The 21,162-nt window shown below is 44.2% G+C and overlaps 1 protein-coding gene across 2 annotated transcripts in view; it reads right to left on the reverse strand.

The window, feature by feature from the left end:
- Positions 1-307: 307 nt before the first annotated feature.
- Positions 308-21,162, reverse strand: part of vwa5b1.S (von Willebrand factor A domain containing 5B1 S homeolog) — a 67,004-nt gene continuing 46,149 nt past the window's right edge. The window contains exons 15-22 of one of the 2 annotated variants that reach the window (XM_041571758.1): positions 13,581-13,818; positions 10,549-10,857; positions 7,624-7,761; positions 7,188-7,316; positions 5,429-5,503; positions 5,046-5,115; positions 4,849-4,966; positions 308-3,405 (exon numbers count right to left, since the gene is read on the reverse strand). In XM_041571758.1, coding sequence (XP_041427692.1) covers positions 2,680-3,405; positions 4,849-4,966; positions 5,046-5,115; positions 5,429-5,503; positions 7,188-7,316; positions 7,624-7,761; positions 10,549-10,857; positions 13,581-13,818 — 1,803 coding nt within the window. In that variant the 3' untranslated portion in view covers positions 308-2,679. Of the gene's footprint in view, positions 3,406-4,848; positions 4,967-5,045; positions 5,116-5,428; positions 5,504-7,111; positions 7,317-7,623; positions 7,762-10,548; positions 10,858-13,580; positions 13,819-21,162 lie in introns of both variants that reach the window. The other variant, XR_005963096.1, reaches the window with a different exon arrangement.

The raw sequence follows: 21,162 nt of genomic DNA on the forward strand, positions 1-21,162 counted from the left end.
TGTTATTTTGCCCTACACATGTGCCCACTGTCTAGGTAAGTTGCCATGAGTCAGGAAATGTAGGGGGGAAGGAGGGGAGCCCCAAAAAAATTTTTGATCTTTTTCAGCCTATCACCCATAATGTAGAAAACACGCCAGCGTTTTTTGGGACTTAGAAAAAATTTTGACTTTTTTTGAAGTAATCCCTATCTACTCTATTGCGCTTCGCCTGGTCTGAGGTGGCGAAGGAAGTCTAGCGTAAAAGGTAGCGTTCAGTACACTGCGCGCGTTAGTGAATTTGCGTAGTTACGTCCGTAGCGAAAATTTGCGAAGTAACGGAAAATGCCAAACGCTAGCGAATTAACGCTAGCGTACGGCGCTTCGGAGCTTAGTGAATTTGCCCCAGAGAGAGCATATTGGGACTTGAGTGCTCATAGTGGGGATATTGTTCAAACAGAATAGTTAATGTGCAAATAGAGTTGTTCTATCGTTACCCAGAAACATGGGTGCACATTGGGGGGCTACAGTTCACACACACTGACCATGGCGCACAAAAAGAGTACACTCTAGTCACTCTAAATGCTCTTTGAGATTAATTTATTAACATAGAGGTGCTAAATTGCACCTATAGCGAGACCTCATTGGATGCTCTGGGCAACTGCAGTGGTGCAATTCAGCACCTGCCACTGGGCCACAAAACCTTTCATAGTAGTTTGAATCCCCCTTAAGGAAAAGGAACAATCTCCTTTCACTACTGAAGGGAGACCCAGCTGAATTCTTCCCATAAGGAGGTCTTGGTGGAAACATTAACCCCTCACTGGACCTGTGGTTTGGCTAAACATGAAGGCTGAGTTATGAACAAAGGTGCTAAACTGCACAAGACAAGAGCCAATCGAAATTAATTTTCCAACTTGTAGTAGAGACAGCAGAGCGCACTAACACAGCGAGGCTCCCACAATGAAACTACATGTACTGTACACTGTGATCACAAGCAGAATATTGTGCAGGTCAGATGTATCTATACTGACAGCAAATGGATAAACTACTTGTGCCAATGATACAGCATCCCCAAATTTCTCTACAGGCACAGGGTGACTACCCAATACCACATATTTCATTGGGTGTTAAGGCTAGCCAATAGGAGAAGAAGAAGGGACCAATTCTTTCTAATAAACCAATAAAGGTGGGTGTGTATATATGCAGGCCAGTTATGCTATATTATTCTGAAGCAGGACCCCTGTATGAAGCTCCAAGCACCCTGACATTATTCCCACCGCCATTGCTTAATCACTGCAGAAATGAGTTAAGTGAAAAGCTGACAGTGACCATTGGACTTTAACTAGAAAGAAAAAAGCTGACACTTTTCAGGGCTGCATAAGCAAAGCTGACAGTTTTACAAGGGCTCCAATAAATATGACAGGGCTTCACTGGAATAAAAAATGAAGAAAAAACAGTTACAGAAGGGCGGCATTAGAAAAACTGACAGGCCTTCAGTAGAAAAGCTGAGAATTGCATTAGGGCTGCACTAGAAAAGTTGAGAGTTACAGCAAGGCTATAGAAAAAACTGACAGTTATGGCAGGGACTCAGCAAGGCTGTAGGAAAAACTGACAGTTATGGCAGGGACTCAGCAAGGCTGTAGGAAAAACTGACAGTTATGGCAGGGACTCAGCAAGGCTGTAGAAAAAACTGACAGTTATGGCAGGGACTCAGCAAGGCTGTAGGAAAAACTGACAGTTATGGCAGGGACTCAGCAAGGCTGTAGGAAAAACTGACAGTTATGGCAGGGACTCAGCAAGGCTGTAGAAAAAACTGACAGTTATGGCAGGGACTCAGCAAGGCTGTAGGAAAAACTGACAGTTATGGCAGGGACTCCTGAGAATTACGGCAGGGCTCCCCTAGAATGACTGGCTAGCACTGAAAGAATTGAACAGTCTAGCAGGGATTCGGTAGAAAAACTGAGCACTGGGGTTCACTAGAAATATTGGCAGTTACTATGAGTCTTCTCTTATTATACAGACAAGGCAGGGCTGTACAACAGCAACTGATTGGTTGACCAGTTATGGCAGGGAGAAGTTAGAAAATCAGGAAACTACAGCAGAACTGGCATAAATTTACTCACAGACACAACAAGGTTGCTCTAGAAAAGCTTATAGCCACGATAGGTTTTCCACTAGAATGCCTGACAGTTACAAAACTGGCAGTCATGGCAGAGATACATTAGAAAAACTGACAGCTACAGTTATGGCTGGGCTGTACGAGAGAAACTGACAGTTACAGCAGGGCTGCAATCTACAAAACTCACAGTAACAAAAGAGCCGCCCTAGTGAAACTGGCAGTTGCATTGGTAAAAATGACAGTTACAACACAGATGCACTAGGAAAATCGGCAAATGAAGGCATGAGTGTGGCAGTGTAATAAATGGGTGTGAGTTATTATCTAACATCCTACCCTTTGGTGTGGGGGGGGGGGGTAGCTGATATACCTCCCTTATATACAGGGGGAGAATGCACTTATTGTAGTGTTCCTACATTACACGCAAATCTTACCCAGACAGGAGCTGAACTGCAACACACAGCGCCAAGTCACAAGCCACACAAACACATTCACAGCCTCCATGCAGAGACACCACCTCCAACCCACACTGACACAACTGGTACAACTTACACAACAACACTCTTGACACCCCCCGCCCCCCATCCCTACACACTGCTGGGGTTGTAGCACAAGACGTCAAACTGCAAATTGTCATCCCAGTGCCTGAGCAACACAAAGAACTGCTGGGCGGCAGACTTCACAACAGCCAGAGTGCGCCCCTCAGGGACCTTCTGTTTGCCCAACCACCGGTCTGCCTTGGCCGCCAGCAGCTCCCACTCAGTGAAATAGGCAGAGGAGATGTTCTCCAGCCAGGCAAGTGCTACTGCTGTGGCCCACACCATGCTCTCCGGCTGGGACTTGCGTTGCTCTTCTATGGTCTCCATCCAAGACTGAACCTCGTTGCTGTCAGACTCTGAGCCCAGTCCACTGTCTGTATGAATGGAGGCCGAGTCCTGGGCACTCTCTGGAGAAGAATAGCGCCTTAGAGGTAAAACTGGAAGGGACAGTTCATTCTCTGTTGCCTTGGAAGCCCGGGGTGGGCTATCCAAGGCGCTGCTTGATAACTGTCGAATTCGATTCTGTTGGCAAATGTCTTCTCTGAACCCATTCGAGTTGCTGTGGAACTCGGCATCCGGCACCAGGAAATGCCCACTGCCGGCCTGGAGTGTCTCTTCCTTTTTGGAAGGAGAGGAGCTGTGAGACATTGGGCTCAGGGCAGCGCGGTGGCTGCTGAAAGGGGACGTCCACTTCAGTCTGTCCAGTGGAATGTTGGCGGCGTCGGCGAAGGCTTGATTCAGCAGGAACGCACCACAAGCCAACTGTAGGGAGACCTACACAGTGGAGACACCGTTAGACAAACCATGCAAAAAACACATATATTGTGTACGGGCTGGCGCTACAAATGCAACGTGCTTAGGTGTGCCCATATTGTTTTACACAGTCAAACTCCATATTGCTCTGTGGGGTGTTAGAACTCAAAAATTTCCTGGCCCCCTGGGCTGCGCCCACCCCACTGCAAGCCCCAGCCACAGGTCCACTCCACAGTAAAAAAAAAAAAAAAACATTGGTCGACAGGGTTCCTCTTACACATCCATGTAAAAAAATTGTGGCCAGCCCCTCCATACAATTACAGGGACCACAAAAGGTTAACTTTAGGGGGGCCCTGCCACGTTGCACTTACTTGATTAGCAAGGCCCACCTGCTGTCAGGGAGCTGCCAACTTTGGAAGGGAGGAGGGGAGCACAGGTGGAGGCATATTCTTCCAGTGACAGCATTTTCTTCCCTTATTGGTCACAGAATTTTAAGTCCCGGTAAAGCTACGTGGCGATTGGATGAGCTGGAGGGGAATTTAAACCTCAGCTATCCAATCTCTAACCAGGACTTAAAGTTCTGTGACCAATAAGGGAAGGGAATGGACAGATGATGCCTTCACCTGTGCTCCCGTCCTCCCTTCCGAAGTCAGCAGCTCTCTGAAAGCAGGGGGGGCCCGGCTTATCAAGTAAGTGCAGCAAGGCCCGGCCCCCCTTAGCCTCCGGGCCTGGTACAAAACTCCCCCCTGTCCTCCCCTGATGGCGACCCTGGGTACCCCCAGGTGCTGCCCTAGGGACCAGATAGGTATGCCACCTTTTCAGAATATTTCTACCGGTGGTGGGGGCGTGATGTAAATGGGGCGACTGTGATGTAAAAGGGCGTGGAGCCACATTGCTTGATGGCCAGAAGGCGGAGAAAAGGTAAGTTTCGAGTGGAGGGCCAAGGGCTTTTGTTAAACGCATTACAAATTTACTGGTAGCTACATTGTCGGTAAATTTGTAATACCGGCCCCGGCCTAGGCAGGTGTTTTACCGGCCGTGTGGCAACCCTAGGACCAGACCTTTTGCACCCATTTCAGTAAACACACTGACGTCGTGCAAGTGACATCACAGCTCAACACACCTGTACATGATGTCACTTCCGCTTGTGATGTCACTTCCGCTCTCGACTCATGAGAGATACCCCAGCCTCTGCCACCAGATTTCAGGGGAACGCAGCCGGCAGCAGATGCAAAAAGTTTTATTTACAATATAGGCATCCAAGTGCCTCCCCCTTAAAGCTGCCGCCCCAGCAAAGAACTCGGAGTTACTTTATGGTAAAAACAGCCCTGGGTGCCCCCCTAAGTAGCATTTTGGAGAGCCTCAAATCTAGTGGGTCATCAATAAACTCTCCGACCAGTCAGTTTGCACCTGTGGTCCTAAAATGGCTCTTATATCTCCAAATATATGTGACTCCCCACCTACCAGCGGTAAGTAGTCGCTATTCTTTTCACTTTCGCTCTCCTCGCTGCCTTTCCCCGGAGACTTGATCATAAAACCTTTTGCAGCTCTAGTTAAAAGCCGGGCTTTGTTGAGGCTGATCCTGCAGTGAGAGACGAACAGAGAGATTGTATGTGGCACAGAGATTGGCTCACATGTCCCGGGTATTGGCTGCCCCTTACCTGGCCGCAAAGAGGCTTTCTATGGATCTCTGGGAGTGCGCCGAGGAGACTGAGGGACTGCGTTGTGGAACTGCAACAATAAAGGGGTTTGAGGCAGAAACAGGAGCCATGGTAAGTATTACAGGTCAATATAAAGATTGAATGTTCTTTCCATAGGGCAGTGCAGGTAAAAGGGTTATCTACTGAGACTGGAAGGAAGATTTCACAATCAGCATAGGAAGGGGATCTGTACTGTATGGGCAGTCAAGGTAGTTCCCAGTAAACTTATTAAGGTACCTCACATTGAGCATTAAGAAGGAAACACAAACAGTTTATAAAGCAAATAAACAGAACAGGCAGTAAAGACACATGGGGCAATTCCTGATTTGGAAGAGAACACCGACCTTGGGGGAAACTGAATCTCTCCCATCCGGAGGACACCGGGGTGGTACAAGGGGATGTCGCAGACTCGTCCACATCTGCAATGAAACCCAATGTCATTTTTGGTTACTCTCCTGTGTTAGTCTAACATGTTGCTCCTGATTCCAACAGGTCCAACATATAATATTCTGGCATTTCGGCACCAGTCTTTCAGCACCACATTTCGGCTACTTGCAAGAGCACCAAAGGCACAAAAGCATTAATTTCTGTTCAGGGTCTGGCTGCACCCACTCTGTATATAAAATCTGGCACCAGGTGCAGTTCACAGTGTAGGCTGGCACCAGCTCTCCCATTACTATCCATAGGACAGGCAGTAGTTACAGGGCAGCAATGCAGCCCAGCGTTGGACTGGGGTGTCTGGAGTCCGGGGCTACCACCTCAAGGGTCCCCATCCCAGATGAGAGCTTCTCTGGGTGCGATCTCTAGATGCCCCCTTCCATCAGTTAAAGGTTGGAGGGAGCCCTAGCAGTTTCCGGCAGGAATCATGTCTGGCGGGGTCCAAGAGGACCGGGTTTTTTCCCGGTTTCCAGCTGGCCCAGTCCAACACTGTTGCAGCCTATGCCTGCTGGCTATCCCAGACTTACCCATCTGAATGGTGCACAAGTTTGGGGAGGGGTGAGAGAATGAATACATGAATATAGTGCTGCCTAATACATGAATACAGTGCTTCCGAATACATGAATACAGTGCTGCTCAATACAGTGTTGCTGAATACATGAATTCAGTGCTGCTGAATACATGAATACAGTGCTGCTGAATACATGAATACAGTGCTGCCGAATACATGAATACTTTGCTGCTGAATACATGAATACAGTGCTGATGAATACATGAATACAGTGCTGATGAATACAGTGCTGCTGAATACATGAATACAGTGCTGCTGAATACAGTGTTGCTGAATACATGAATTAAGTGCTGCTGAATACACGAATACAGTGTTGCTGAATACATGAATACAGTACTGCCGAATACATGAATACTTTGCTGCTGAATACATGAATACAGTGCTGCTGAATACATGAATACAGTGCAGCTGAATACAGTGCTGCTGAATACATGAATACAGTGCTGCTGAATACATGAATACAGTGCAGCTGAATACAGTGCTGCTGAATACATGAATACAGTGCTGCTGAATACATGAATACAGTGCTGCTGAATACATGAATACAGTGCTGATGAATACATGAATACAGTGCTGCTGAATACATGAATACAGTGCTGCTGAATACATGAATACAGTGCTGCTGAATACATGAATACAGTGCTGCTGAATGCATGGATACAGTGTTGATGAATACAGTGCTGCTGAATACATGAATACAGTGCTGCTGAATACATGAATACAGTGCTGATGAATACGTGAATACAGTGCTGATGAATACATGAATACAGTGCTGATGAATACATGAATACAGTGCTGATGAATACAGTGCTGCTGAATACATGAATACAGTGCTGATGAATACATGAATATAGTGATGATGAATAAATGAAAACAGTGCTGCTGAATACATGAATACAGTGCTGATGAATACATGAATACAGTGCTCCTGAATAGAGGCAACATACTATTCCTTGGGTGGCAATTAATCTAGGCTGGAAAGCAAAGTGCAAAGTGCATAAACATGTTGGAACTGTACCTGGTCTTTGCCTCTGCCTTCCACATTGTGAATGACCCTTGGGGTTGAGGAAGGAACAAATGGAATGGTGTCTTACTGTAAAATCTTTCATCAGAGGATTCCGATGCACAGGTTGACTGAGAGCGCCCCAGGCCAATGGAGAATCCCTGCAGGCGTTGGCTTCCTGAACTCAGACTGCGCTGGGAACCCTGCTTTATGGCTGTACCTGGCAGGGAATGAAGGATCCTCCTCAGTCAGTGGAGAGGCCTCCAGACAAAGACAGAGAGAGAGAGAGAGAGAGAGAGAGAGAGAAAGAGATAGAGAGAGAGAGAGAGAGAGAGAGAGAGAGAGAGAGAGAGAGAGGACCAGACCAGAGACTGACAGTTAACACGACAGAAGGACAGATCACAGGGGGTGTTGGACACAAATATGGGAGGTGGGGGTAAATATAACATATGTATAACAGGGGAGGTTGGCATGCGCGGGTACAGGGGGAACATGTTAGAGAGGTACGAGCAGTGCCGGGGCAGTACCTGTATTGGCATATTCAACCACACTGGGTAAGTAGGAGTTGCTGCTCAGATCTACAGGAACGAATGCCGTGTACTTGCTGATCACGTTACACGCTTTGCTGGCATTTATGGCGTTCAGCTGGAATCTCCGGCCCAAACCTGCAAGAGGGAAAAATACATGGAATGGGAGTAAATCCCCAGGGGAGCCAGACGGCTCGATTGTACCTCAATATGTCTTTAGTATTCCTGGCACCCATGGGACAGTCTTTCTCTTCTGGAAAATAACAGCAGTTCTGCCTTGCTTTATGGCATAGATTATATGATATATATATATATATATATATATATATATATATATATATATATATATATATATATATATATATATATATACTGTAGATATAGAGAGAATGCACTGGATGCAGTAAGGGGTGCAATACACTTGTAAGCAATGTTCAGAGGAAAGGGACAGTGAACACCAAGTAGGGAGTTGTACATGGGCCATCCTGAAACCCATTAGATTAAATCAATATGTCGTCACACCTAATGCAAAGAGGTAACACAATATAAGGGCAACTCCACCCCATGCAAAGATACTGAGGAGGGGAGTGGTATAATGTAAAAGGTCTGGGACCCCAGTGTCAGGCTGGGGTGTCCATGTCCCATTGGAGCACTCATAGTTCAGTTTTAGGGAGCAGGTCATGGGGTTTCTATAGTCAGAACCAGAGAACAGAAAAGGACAGACAGTGACAGAAAATAGCAATTGCATATTACTATAATAAACCCAGTGAGAATGAAGAATGAATGTATATTGGGAAGTTGTATCAGGAGTCAGAGGCAGCAGTGCAGAGAAAGGGACAGACACAATGACAGTTACACAGAACTATAAACCCAGTGAGAATGAGGAATGAATGGATATTGGGAAGTTGTATCAGGAGTCAGAAGCAGCAGTGCAGAGAAGAGAAAGGGACAGACACAATGACAGTTACACAGAACTATAAACCCAGTGAGAATGAGGAATGAATGGATATTGGGAAGTTGTATCAGGAGTCAGAAGCAGCAGTGCAGAGAAAGGGACAGACACAATGACAGTTACACAGAACTATAAACCCAGTGAGAATGAGGAATGAATGGATATTGGGAAGTTGTATCAGGAGTCAGAAGCAGCAGTGCAGAGAAGAGAAAGGGACAGACACAATGACAGTTACACAGAACTATAAACCCAGTGAGAATGAGGAATGAATGGATATTGGGAAGTTGTATCAGGAGTCAGAAGCAGCAGTGCAGAGAAAGGGACAGACACAATGACAGTTACACAGAACTATAAACCCAGTGAGAATGAGGAATGAATGGATATTGGGAAGTTGTATCAGGAGTCAGAGGCAGCAGTGCAGAGAAAGGGACAGACACAATGACAGTTAGGATATTGTTGTATCAGGAGTCAGAGGCAGCAGTGCAGAGAAGAGAATGAGGAATGAATGGATATTGGGAAGTTGTATCAGGAGTCAGAGGCAGCAGTGCAGAGAATGAGGAATAAATGGATTGGGAACTTGCTTAGAATTACATTTTCTTTAGTTGTGCAAATAAAAAGCCTTTTTTGGTTAGAGTCAACCCTTTAACGTCTTGCAAGAATCAATGTATTTTAGTTAATGCTTTGCCGTGAGACAGGGAGGGACATTAAATGATTTACAGGTCTCTGATATTTTGATCTGTGGGACAGAAAGATTCATGTTGAACCTGCAGCCGCACAATTAGCAATAGAACTGCCGTGTGATATTTGAGTCATTATTTCTATGAGTCTCAGTCCCTCATTAATTCCCCCACTGCCTCGTCCCTTTAACACGGAGATGGAATAATGTTCTGCTCAAAGCTGGAACCTCTTTGTCTCTCACAATTGCGCCCAGTGAGGTGCCCAAAGCTTTCCAGATCTGTCTCTAAACACAGAAACCCTTGGCCGGCAGGTGTCACATCTATCAGCACAAACCCAAACACTTTCATCAGCTTCCAGCTTTCTGACGTCACCGAGTATGTCACTCTCCTATCAGTCTCTCCCAAAGGAACCCAGACAGTCATTAATATTTCCTTATAGGAAGGATTGCATGCCAGATGGGCACCTGAGATTTAAATGCCAGCCTTGTTTGTGGCAGCTGTTGAGTGGGTGCACAGTCTTTGGCTTTAAGTAGGTGCTGGGATTTGTTGTTCAGCAACTATAAACTGGGTACCACCAATACCATCTCTCTACTGTTGTTACTGTTATGTTCTACTACTGCCTTCTTGCCCTGCTGTATCATCTGCTGCTGCCACAACTGTTGGAATCAACTTCTCCAATTGTTGACAATATATTCTACTGAAACCATCCTGCTCTACCATCACCATATTACCCTAATGTCTCCATCTTGTCCTACTGTCACTATCTTGTCTTGCTGTCTCCATCTTGACCTTCTAACTCCATCTTGTCCTACTGTCTCCATCTTGTCTTACTGTCTCCTTTTTGCCCTTCTATCTCCATCTTGCCATACTGTGTTCATCTTGCCCTACTGTCTCCATCTTATCCTACTGTCTCCATCTTGCCCTACTGTCTCCATATTGTCCTACTGTCTCCATATTGTCCTACTGTTTCCATCTTGCCCTACTGTCACTGTCTTACCCTACTGCCTCCAAATTGTCCTACTGTCTCCATCTTTCACTATTCTCCTCAACTTGTCCTACTGTCATCATCTTTCCCTACTGTCTCCATCTTGCCCTACTATGTCTATCTTGCCCTACTGTCTCTATCTTGTTCTACTTTCACCATATTGCCCTATTGTCTCCATCTTGTCCTACTGTCTCCATCTTGCCCTACTGTGACCCTCTTGCCCTAAATCAAAGTTTTCTGTGTATTAAAATATCATGGTAGAATTGTAAAATGGGCACAACCATGGCCAAGGGCATTAGGTTACTCATTACCATGTTCAATTTCACACTCCCTCTCAGCCAGTTGCTCAAAGTCTCGTATAATAGACTTGGCGGCCAGGTGATGGAAAGTCTCATTCCACAAATCCCTTTCGTCATCCTCTCTGTCTTCTTGCTCTCTAAAAAGCTTGTGGATATTGAAGGTGATCTCCCATTGCACCGGCTGGTTACCCTTCAGCCCTCTCACAACCGCTTTGCACTGAGACTGGGATTGGGAGGTAGAGCCCTTTATCAAGGGATTTGGTTCTGAGATGGACTCCACTGCAACTTCAGTTTCAAATGTGAAACAAGGGTGATGGCAGTCTGTAAGAGAAGAGAGAATTATGGTCTCAACATGGACTGGCCAAGACTGCAACATCACACATATAAAACCCCATACTGCTTGGCTAATTATCACTTCATTCTGAAGGACAATTCATGGCTGCAACTAAATACATTATAGATATAGATATTATATTTATTAGGTTGTGAGAGAAACTCTAGACCCATCTTCTATCAATAGTCTGCCACTACAGACAAACCCTCTGCAACTGGGCAGCTCAGAACCCCAGGACTGCATGTTCCTTACTATCTGATGTGTAACAATGGGTCGTGATCATTTAAAGTACCACCCATAATGTTCTGCAAACCAAATGTGTTGCTTTAAATGTCATCTTTTAGGTTGAGTTCAAAAGAATGAAGAAGTTACGTGAAGTTCTACTACACCATCTACAAGTATTTGTACCTAGAACACATGAACCTTACCCCTTTTTATATGACACAGTATGAGCAATATATATATATACACATACATTTACCCATTAACTGTAACAACAATAGTAACACCTGTGGCCCTATGTGAGCCCATTACCCCATGACCCATTTCCCAATAAAGTCAATGGAACCCAGTGGAGCCAATCACAGTCAGCGGCAGAAAATCCGTTACGAGCAACATTAAGGTAAAAAAAAAATCTTGAACTCACTCAGTAAACTACACAGTTGGTTTTGCAGTTGAAATATTCAGCTGCTATGTGGACTTCTATGAGACAACGCCCAACCATTGCATAAAGTTCGCACAATATAGTACTAGTGCAAAATGCTTTGTTGCGTTGCAGGTAGAACAATGGTACCCGGCAGCCGTATGGTTGCACTGGATTATTATGCGGTTGGAATTTTACATCTGTGCCGATAAGGGACCCGCTGACAGTTAGCCAAAGTTTTTATGTGTTGCAGTTGGACTAAAGATGTTCCACCAAACTAAAAAAGTTGGCCAAACAATGATCTGAGGTGACTGGTCAACCCAGAAATGCTAAGGCCATATTCAGCGTTTCCACTGCTGATCCAACCTTCATCAGAGCAATTAGGCCATTCACTTGCATGGTGCCATCTTTCCTTAGTATCTTGGTAACCACGTTGCAGCTTAACTGGTTGGCTACTTGTCCTCTTAGCTGGGGTTTGGCTTCATACAGGTTTGCTAGACCTGAGCCACTTTTCACATAGAGCTGCTTTTTGAAACATTGGGGCTGATTTACTTTGGGCAGGGGGCAAGTGCTGGATTTGTACCACCTCTGCCCAGGGCTCTTCCATTGACCATAAACATCTTGATGCCTCTTGGCACATGCAGGCCCAGGCAGCACCTCATCATAAGGCATAAGGCCCCCATGAAGCATTTCAGATCCCAATTTAATGTGTAAGGGAATCTTCTGCCAAAGATGAGGCTCTGGACTTTGCCTCCCCCTCTCTGAACAATATTGTGTCACCCTCCTCAGATAATGAGCACCATATCTTGTGCTTTCAATAAGGTCCAATGTGTACAATGTTTAAAGGTTTTGACCTTCCTCAGGAGTAGTCATGGCCCTGAAGACGGAACCCTTAGTGATCATCCCATAGTGTTTTCTGGTGGAGATTCTGGACACTGCGGGTTCATAGGTTGTTTCTATGTGTGTGGATGTGCTATTTCAATAACAACAGCCAGGCCTACCAGGAAAGTGGTAATTACCCCTCTATAAAGACCTCAGACAGGGTGGCACCAGCTCCATGCAACTCACAAGAGCCAACAAATCCTCCTCATCCTCATACAAACATCTGCCCACAGCAATCAGTTCATAAAGGGAAGAATAAACTTTATAGTAATAAGGGTGGCTGAAACCAGTGGTCATTGGGAAAATGTGTAGCCATTCCTTTTTTTTTCTTTATAAAGGGGAACTGAAATGTCTTAAAAATTCTGTAGTGTATGTACAATAAATGGTCTTATGAGAGTAAGGGTTAAGGGACTGCTTCTATTTATTTTCTTCTTACTTTTGTTCATCTTTATAATTTTAATCAAACCAACAATAGATTCTGCATTACTTTCCATTCTCCACTAGGTGGAGCATTCAATGAAACTCTCAGTAAAGAAAATCTTCTCTGGACAGTTTTGGAACATGGCATTGCTGCAAAGGCTTCAGATAACTATAAATGCAGCCCTATCACACCCTTTTATAAATAAACTGTGGTTAGCGGAGAAACCCTACTTCCCCTGCAACTGCTTCCTGTGGACCCCACTGAATCAGAACCCCCCAAAAGTGCAAGTGAGTACATTCCAATGCCCACTGTACCGCACTAACCTTTGTGACACTAACCTAGGCCTTAGGGCAGAGGGTCTTCATAGATTTAACAAGGTCATACTTATTGTTTAGGGGTAAAGGAAGGTTAAATCCAGGGTCACCATCAGTAGGTACAATTGTCACGGGCCCCATGGCAGAGAAATTCTGCAGATTGTGTCTTTTTGTCCCATTGGGCCCTATTCTACGTTTTGGCAGGGCGGGTCTAGGGGCCTGGGTGGGCCAATGGTTTCATGATGAGGCCCCCCTTGATAAGGAGGACCCTGCTAAATTAGAAGTATGGGGCCTCGTGGTTCCCGATGGTGGCCAGGATAAATCTATGGGAAATAATTACTGTGAAACATTTTTAATATCCACTATAGTTTGATTTGGGACCACTGGTTAGAAACTGCACAGTTAGTATGAAACACAAAGTCATGCATGGAGCCATGCAGATCATCTCACCAAGGTCCCCTGGGCTGCTGTAGGGTTGACTGTCAGAAGAAGATTTCAGGGACAGAGAGGTGTCCTGCTGGGTGGCGGGTTGTCCTGTGCCGGAGGCTTGGAGGCTCTCATGAATCAGTTGGGGGGAGAAGCCATCATGGTAGAATGAGAGACAGCTTTGCTGAAGCAGGGATGGACACCTGGCACCCGCACCACTAATTTTGGTTGTGCTGACAAATTGGCTGACAGGTAGGGATGACTGATGGAATCCAGGAAATGAGTGGGGGGGGAGAAAAAAGGGGAGGACCATTATTGTCTTATAATTACTGGTGAACTGCGTAATCCCGCTGCTGACACCAATATGTTACAGTCGGACGCCTTTCCCTGATTATCACTGATCTGAATAGGTCTCATTGGACCACTTTGTTCTGCTTTATAATTTGTCTGTTTCTGGTTAGAGATGAGGAAATGATAAATGAAATTCAGTAGTGAAAGGAATGTCAATTTTTTTTACCCTACATTTTAAACCTCATTTTAATTTCTAAATCAATATTTTATTCAAATACTTAATAAAACATTGAATAACACAACGTCAGAGCTTAATTTAGCCATATCAGTGATGTAAGTCCTATCTAACAAGTTGCCCAGGCTCACTTTTTGACAGGCTGTTGCTTCCCTGACTGCATTCAGCTAAGGGCAAGTTCATACTTTTATTATAAATAAAAAACAGCCTATTGGGTTTATTTAATGTTTACATGATTTTCTAGTAGACTTAAAGGATGAAGATCCAAATTAAGGAAGGATCCCTTATCCAGAAAACCCCAGGAGGTTGTGAGCATTCTGGATAATGGTTCCCATACCTGTACCTTGTATTTGATCCCAACTAAGATATAATTACTGCTTATTGGAAGCAAAACCAGCCTATTGGCTTTATTTAATGTTTACATGATTTTCTGATATAATTATGGTATGCAGATCCACATTACGGAAAGACCCCTTATCCAGAAATCCCCTGAGCATCATGTATAACAGGTCCCATACCTGTATCATTGTATCATCTCTAACCATAACAATAAGGGATATTTTGGCTTGTCTGTGAAAGATATGTGGGAACATACAACTTTCCAGAAAACATTATTATCAGCAGAAACAACAAGAAACCCCTGAGGGTAAACATGTTACACGTAACAACTCCCTGCACCAGTAATTATAAAAATAAAGGAGAAAAGGGTCGCGACCATGTGGGCTTATCTTACAAACCCACAATCGGCAGCAACCTCTCCGTTATTTTGTACTCACCATGAATTGGAAACATACAGACGTTTGTGTATATAAATATATATATAATACACAAAAGCCATGAATATCCTGTAAATTATATCCTTATAAACGGTGAGTTCTGATGTCATCAGTTATAAACGGTGAGTAGTGATGTCATTTCTGTCACATGACTCACTGAAACTTGTGTATTATAATAAATAAAGTACCCCCAGTTGTTAAATATAAGGATATTAGAAGTTACCTCGGAGTTCCATGACCTGTATAAAAACACTCGGCCTTCAGCCTCGTGTTTTTATATGGTCATGAAACTCCTCGGTAACTTATAATATCCTTATATTTTACAAGAGGGGGTACTTTATTCACTATATATATATATATATATATATATATATATATATATATATATATATTTATTTTTATAGTCGCTCACACTAAACCTGATACCAGTCAGGCAACTTCCTAAAATATCATATTAATGGTATTAAGAATTTTTGTGCAAATAAGAAACTTAAGCAGGGTTTAATCGCATGATATTGACATTGTTCTTCTTTTAAAGAGACACTGTCATGGGAAAACTTTTTTTTTTTTCAAAACGCAGTTAATAGTGCTGCTCCAGCAGAATTCTGCACCGAAATACATTTCAGATTTTTTTATATATAATTTTGAAATCTGACATGGGGCTAGACATGTTGTCAGTTTCCCAGGTGCCCCCAGTCATGTGACTTGTGCTCTGATAAACTTCAGTCACTCTTTACTGCTGTACTGCAAGTTGGAGTGATATCACCCCTCCCCCCCCCCCAGCAGCCAAACAACAAAACAATGGGAAGGTAACCAGATAAGAGCTCCCTAACACAAGATAACAGCTGCCTGGTAGACAGCACTCAATAGTAAAATCCAGGTCCCGCTGAGACACATTCAGTTACATTGAGTAGGAGAAACAACAGCCTGTCAGAAAGCAGTTCCATAGTACAGCACTGGCTCTCTTGTCTCAACCCTTCCAACACTTTCCTCTTGTCTCTATATATTAGGTACCTATCTAGTGTTACCAATCCCTATTTCTGTAGAGAAATGAGAGAGAGCAGACAGTAACCCTTCCAACACTTTCCTCTTGTCTCTATATATTAGGTACCTATCTAGTGCTACCAATCCCTATTTCTGTAGGGAAATGAGAGAGAGCAGACAGTAACCCTTCCAACACTTTCCTCTTGTCTCTATATATTAGGTACCTATCTAGTGTTACCAATCCCTATTTCTGTAGGGAAATGAGAGAGAGCAGACAGTAACCCTTCCAACACTTTCCTCTTGTCTCTATATATTAGGTACCTATCTAGTGTTACCAATCCCTATTTCTGTAGGGAAATGAGAGAGAGCAGACAGTAACCCTTCCAACACTTTCCTCTTGTCTCTATATATTAGGTACCTATCTAGTGCTACCAATCCCTATTTCTGTAGGGAAATGAGAGAGAGCAGACAGTAACCCTTCCAACACTCTCCTCTTGTCTCTATATATTAGGTACCTATCTAGTGTTACCAATCCCTATTTCTGTAGGGAAATGAGAGAGAGCAGACAGTAACCCTTCCAACACTTTCCTCTTGTCTCTATATATTAGGTACCTATCTAGTGCTACCAATCCCTATTTCTGTAGGGAAATGAGAGAGAGCAGACAGTAACCCTTCCAACACTCTCCTCTTGTCTCTATATATTAGGTACCTATCTAGTGTTACCAATCCCTATTTCTGTAGGGAAATGAGAGCAGACAGTAACCCTTCCAACACTTTCCTCTTGTCTCTATATATTAGGTACCTATCTAGTGCTACCAATCCCTATTTCTGTAGGGAAATGAGAGAGAGCAGACAGTAACCCTTCCAACACTTTCCTCTTGTCTCTATATATTAGGTACCTATCTAGTGTTACCAATCCCTATTTCTGTAGGGAAATGAGAGAGAGCAGACAGTAACCCTTCCAACACTTTCCTCTTGTCTCTATATATTAGGTACCTATCTAGTGTTACCAATCCCTATTTCTGTAGGGATTGGTAACACTCCCAAGCATGTCTATCCATTTGCAGTAATGCATATAGGGCATATATATATATATATGTGTGTGTGTGTATGGACCATCTGTAAACTCTTAAGACTGCAGAGGTCGTTATTAATTTAAGGAATAGAGCAGGCCTGTAATATTTAATGCACTGCAAGAGGCACATGGACGCACAAAGCTCATCCTAGAATTATCCTATATAATAGGAACTTCATAAAGTAGGCCGTTAATAATGGAGGGGGCCATATGAACACAGTCAGCCAGGTCCAGGGGTAGACTCAGGCTCAATGGGGTTGACATTAAGCTTCTCGGTGAGTGGCCTAGTAAGGCTTAATTTCTGGATTCCTGGAAACAGCTGTAAATTAGATGCATTTGGTTCTTCATCCTGTTGCTATGGAGATGCCAAAGAAGGGTCTGCTTATCAGTTTTCCCTACAAGGTCCCATTTCTCCAACTCAGTGAATGTGACAAGGAATGTCAACGGAGATGTGTCCAACTGAAGCTGCTTGTCATTGACAAAGACGCCATCGATCCTGGAGAGGCCTCAACTCATCGGTTCCCCACAAGCTCAGATTCTTCCAGGAGTCGATAACAATTAAGTTAATAGAACAAAAGAGCTTGACTAACTTCAATACCCAAAATTAAATTGCACCTATGGACAGCGATGGGGAGGTGGAGCAGCGGTGACTAGGCTCCATCGCTAAGTCTAATTAAAGCTTTGGAAGCAGGAGAGACAAATATCGTTATTGGGCTGATTAATTAACACCAGTGACTTTTGCTGATTAATTAACACCAGTGACTTTTGCTGATTAATTAACAGCAGTGACTGGGTAACAGAAAACTTACCCAATATCTGGTTCCTGGGGAGAAAGCCGAAGAGCCGGGGAGCCCCACAGCTACATAAGGAGATCACATCAAATCAGCACAATGAGACTATTTCGCGCAGGGGGCTCATTAGTCATTATACCTCATTCCTGGAGGCAAACGACAACATCTACATCTCTTACAGGGAGTTGTATGGATCTCTCTCTATATGGCTGGGGGCTGTAAGAGTTCCTGGGATTGAGCACTACTCCTACCCCTACTCCTACATTGCAGCTCATTTAACATGTAAAATAGGGGGCGGCCATTTTAATCCCCAGCATGCAATGTGGCGTATACTCCATGCTGAGTAATCAAGCACAACATGACCAGCTGCTAATATACCAGGCATGGATCACGTTGCCCTGCTAATCCTACACTATTGGCACAGGTTGACCCTATATTTACCACCTCAACTGCTGCTGGGTCACCTGTTATTCTCCTGGTTACCACAGGGGTGCTGCCATGGGTGCATCATGTTGCCCTCCTAATCATACACTGGGTGCACAGGTTATGGTCTAGTTATGTGGATGCTATTTTAACAACCCATGCCATGCCAAAGCTCATCAGCATTGTATTGGGGGGTCCAGGGCTGTTGCTTCAGGGACCCACAGACACCCCCAGGCTCCAGCCAAAACCTCTCTGTCCCCCCCTGGTGAATGGGGCAGAAAAACGATATGGGGAGGTCAGGGGGCAGCACCCAGGGTTTCCGGCCAGGGAGCAGGTCTGCGTTGGTGGTGACCACAAGGGCCAGAGGTTTTTCCCGGTGCCTCGATGAATCAGTCCGACCCTGGAGCCTGATTAGTAAATGTATGTATAGATGAGACTTCTGGTGACATTGCTATTTATTTTAATGGGGAACAGTTGTGTGTCAGTGTGCCAGATGCTTCACTTGTACCCCAGCCCTATAAACACTGCAGCTCTACTGCTCAGATTCCAGGGCAAATATTGCTGGTTAGCCAGGGAGAGAAATTCGGGGATTTGTTGAGTGCAGATCTGTTAGTACAACGTTCTATGGGTGGGGGGGGAGTCAGCAGCGAGGGATTGTTGCTGTATTTGATGCAAATCAAGGCAGAATTGGAAGGTGAATAGACTTGCAGCAATATTGAGCTTATTCCCATGGCTGTGATAGGATTAGCCCAGAGCCCAATAAACAGAGTGAGAAAAGGAGAGGGAAGGAGGGGAGAGAGTAAAGGATGGAGAGATAACGGGAGCAGAGGAGGGAGGCTGCCAAATACATGTTAACACTAACAGATCTGATATTTAATGTAGAGAAATCATAGGGAGCTGTTTTTCTGATAAATAATGCAGGAGAACAGGGGGTTTCACTATGACGTTTGGGGAGGTTGTACATAGGTTAATATAGACTCTTTTATCAGTAGCATTTAACGTGAATGGCAGCTACAAACTGTTTTCCCATCCCACTGATCTTGACAAGCTGAAGGTTGTCAGGGGGTGCTGGGAGATGTAGTTTGACAGCTGCAGAAGAGAAACAGGTTGGGTGACCTCTCTTAGCCATAAACAGGTCAAATCTACTGTCACAGGAACAGAATGTTCTGTTATACAGATAACAAGAATCGCAGCTGCCATAAAGCAGGACAGGACTGCTGCTTACAGTGGGGATCAGATAGGATCTGTGCAGTAACTGGGACAGAATGTTCTGTTATACAGATAGCTAGAATCTCAGCTGCCATAAAGCACGGCAGGACTGCTGCTTACAATGGGGATCAGATAGGATCTGTGCAGCCACTGGGACAGAATGTTCTGTTATACAGATAGCTAGAATCTCAGCTGCCATAAAGCAGGACAGGACTGCTGCTTACAATGGGGATCAGATAGGATCTGTGCAGCCACTGGGACAGAATGTTCTGTTATACAGATAGCTAGAATCTCAGCTGCCATAAAGCAGGACAGGACTGCTGCTTACAATGGGGATCAGATAGGATCTATGCAGCCACTGGGACAGAATGTTCTTATACAGATAGCTAGAATCTCAGCTGCCATAAAGCAGGACAGGACTGCTGCTTACAATGGGGATCAGATAGGATCTGTGCAGCCACTGGGACAGAATGTTCTGTTATACAGATAGCTAGAATCTCAGCTGCCATAAAGCAGGACAGGACTGCTGCTTACAATGGGGATCAGATAGGATCTGTGCAGCCACTGGGACAGAATGTTCTGTTATACAGATAGCTAGAATCTCAGCTGCCATAAAGCAGGACAGGACAGTTGCTTACAATGGGGATCAAATATTATCTACAATGTGTTCAATACAATATCCATTTCAACAGACACTCATACACACACAATTATTTATCATTATAAAGTACTGAACTTCCTCCCTCAGGCTCCCTTTAAAGGGGAAGTAAAGTGTAAAATAGAATAAGGCTAGAAATGCTGTATTTTGTATACTAAATATAAACATGAACTTACTGCACCACAAGTCTAATCAAACAAATGATTTATGCTTTCAAAGTTGGCCACAGGGGGTCACCATCTTGTAACTTTGTTATACATCTTTGCAAGACCAAGACTGTGCACATGCTCAGTGTGGTCTGGGCTGCTTAGGGATCGTCATAAATGATCAAAACAGCACAAGTCAAATAATATCTGCCAGAAGCCGATACAACAAGACTGATTAATAATCAGAATATACAGACTGCACTGGCTCCTGTGTTGTCATGTAATCTAATGTGGATTTTATAGTTTTTGTATTGTTTAATACAAACTTTCTCCAACTCTGCAGAACCAGTGGCTGCAGCAAAATAATCCTCCAAATAGAATCCCAGTTTATCTGTTTAAATCTGGCTCCATGATCTTTGTCCCTGCAGCTGGAGTTGGAAACAGTAAAGGGGATGTAAATAAAATCCAATACAAATCTCTACACAGTCGCCAACTGCTCTACAGGGAAACAAACAAAGCTGCTTGAGTTCTGCATGGCTGGGAAGTAAGGCTGGGGCTCCCCCTGCTGTTCATAAGTATGATTGTTTCCCTGCAGAGCAGTTAGGGACCGTCTGACAATTCCTATCCACAGCAGTAAATGAAGGGAGAATTTCACTGCATACAGTCAGGTTTCTTATAAAAACGGTACACATTTTTTAATTAAAGTATATTGGAGATAGGTTTCTTTTGCATTAAAGAAATTAAAAACGGGATTCATTTTTTTGCCTTTACATGCCCTTTAATAATATATAATTTAACCCAATATCAGTGATATGAACTCTATCTACCAAGATGGGCCGGCTCCCTTTGACTTGGGGCAGTGACGCTGTTATAGAGCTTGAATCTGGAATCACAGAGGGTGGAGAGCAGGGGAAAACTGCCCTCTAATTACATCCCACTTCACTGCAGCAGTTGCCCCTACCCTTCTGAGACGTCAGCCATTGACAAGCAAGGAATGGGTCTGTTAAAGGGGTGGTTC

This window comes from Xenopus laevis, chromosome 7S (genome assembly GCF_017654675.1).
Source record: "Xenopus laevis strain J_2021 chromosome 7S, Xenopus_laevis_v10.1, whole genome shotgun sequence".
NCBI lineage: Eukaryota > Metazoa > Chordata > Amphibia > Anura > Pipidae > Xenopus > Xenopus laevis.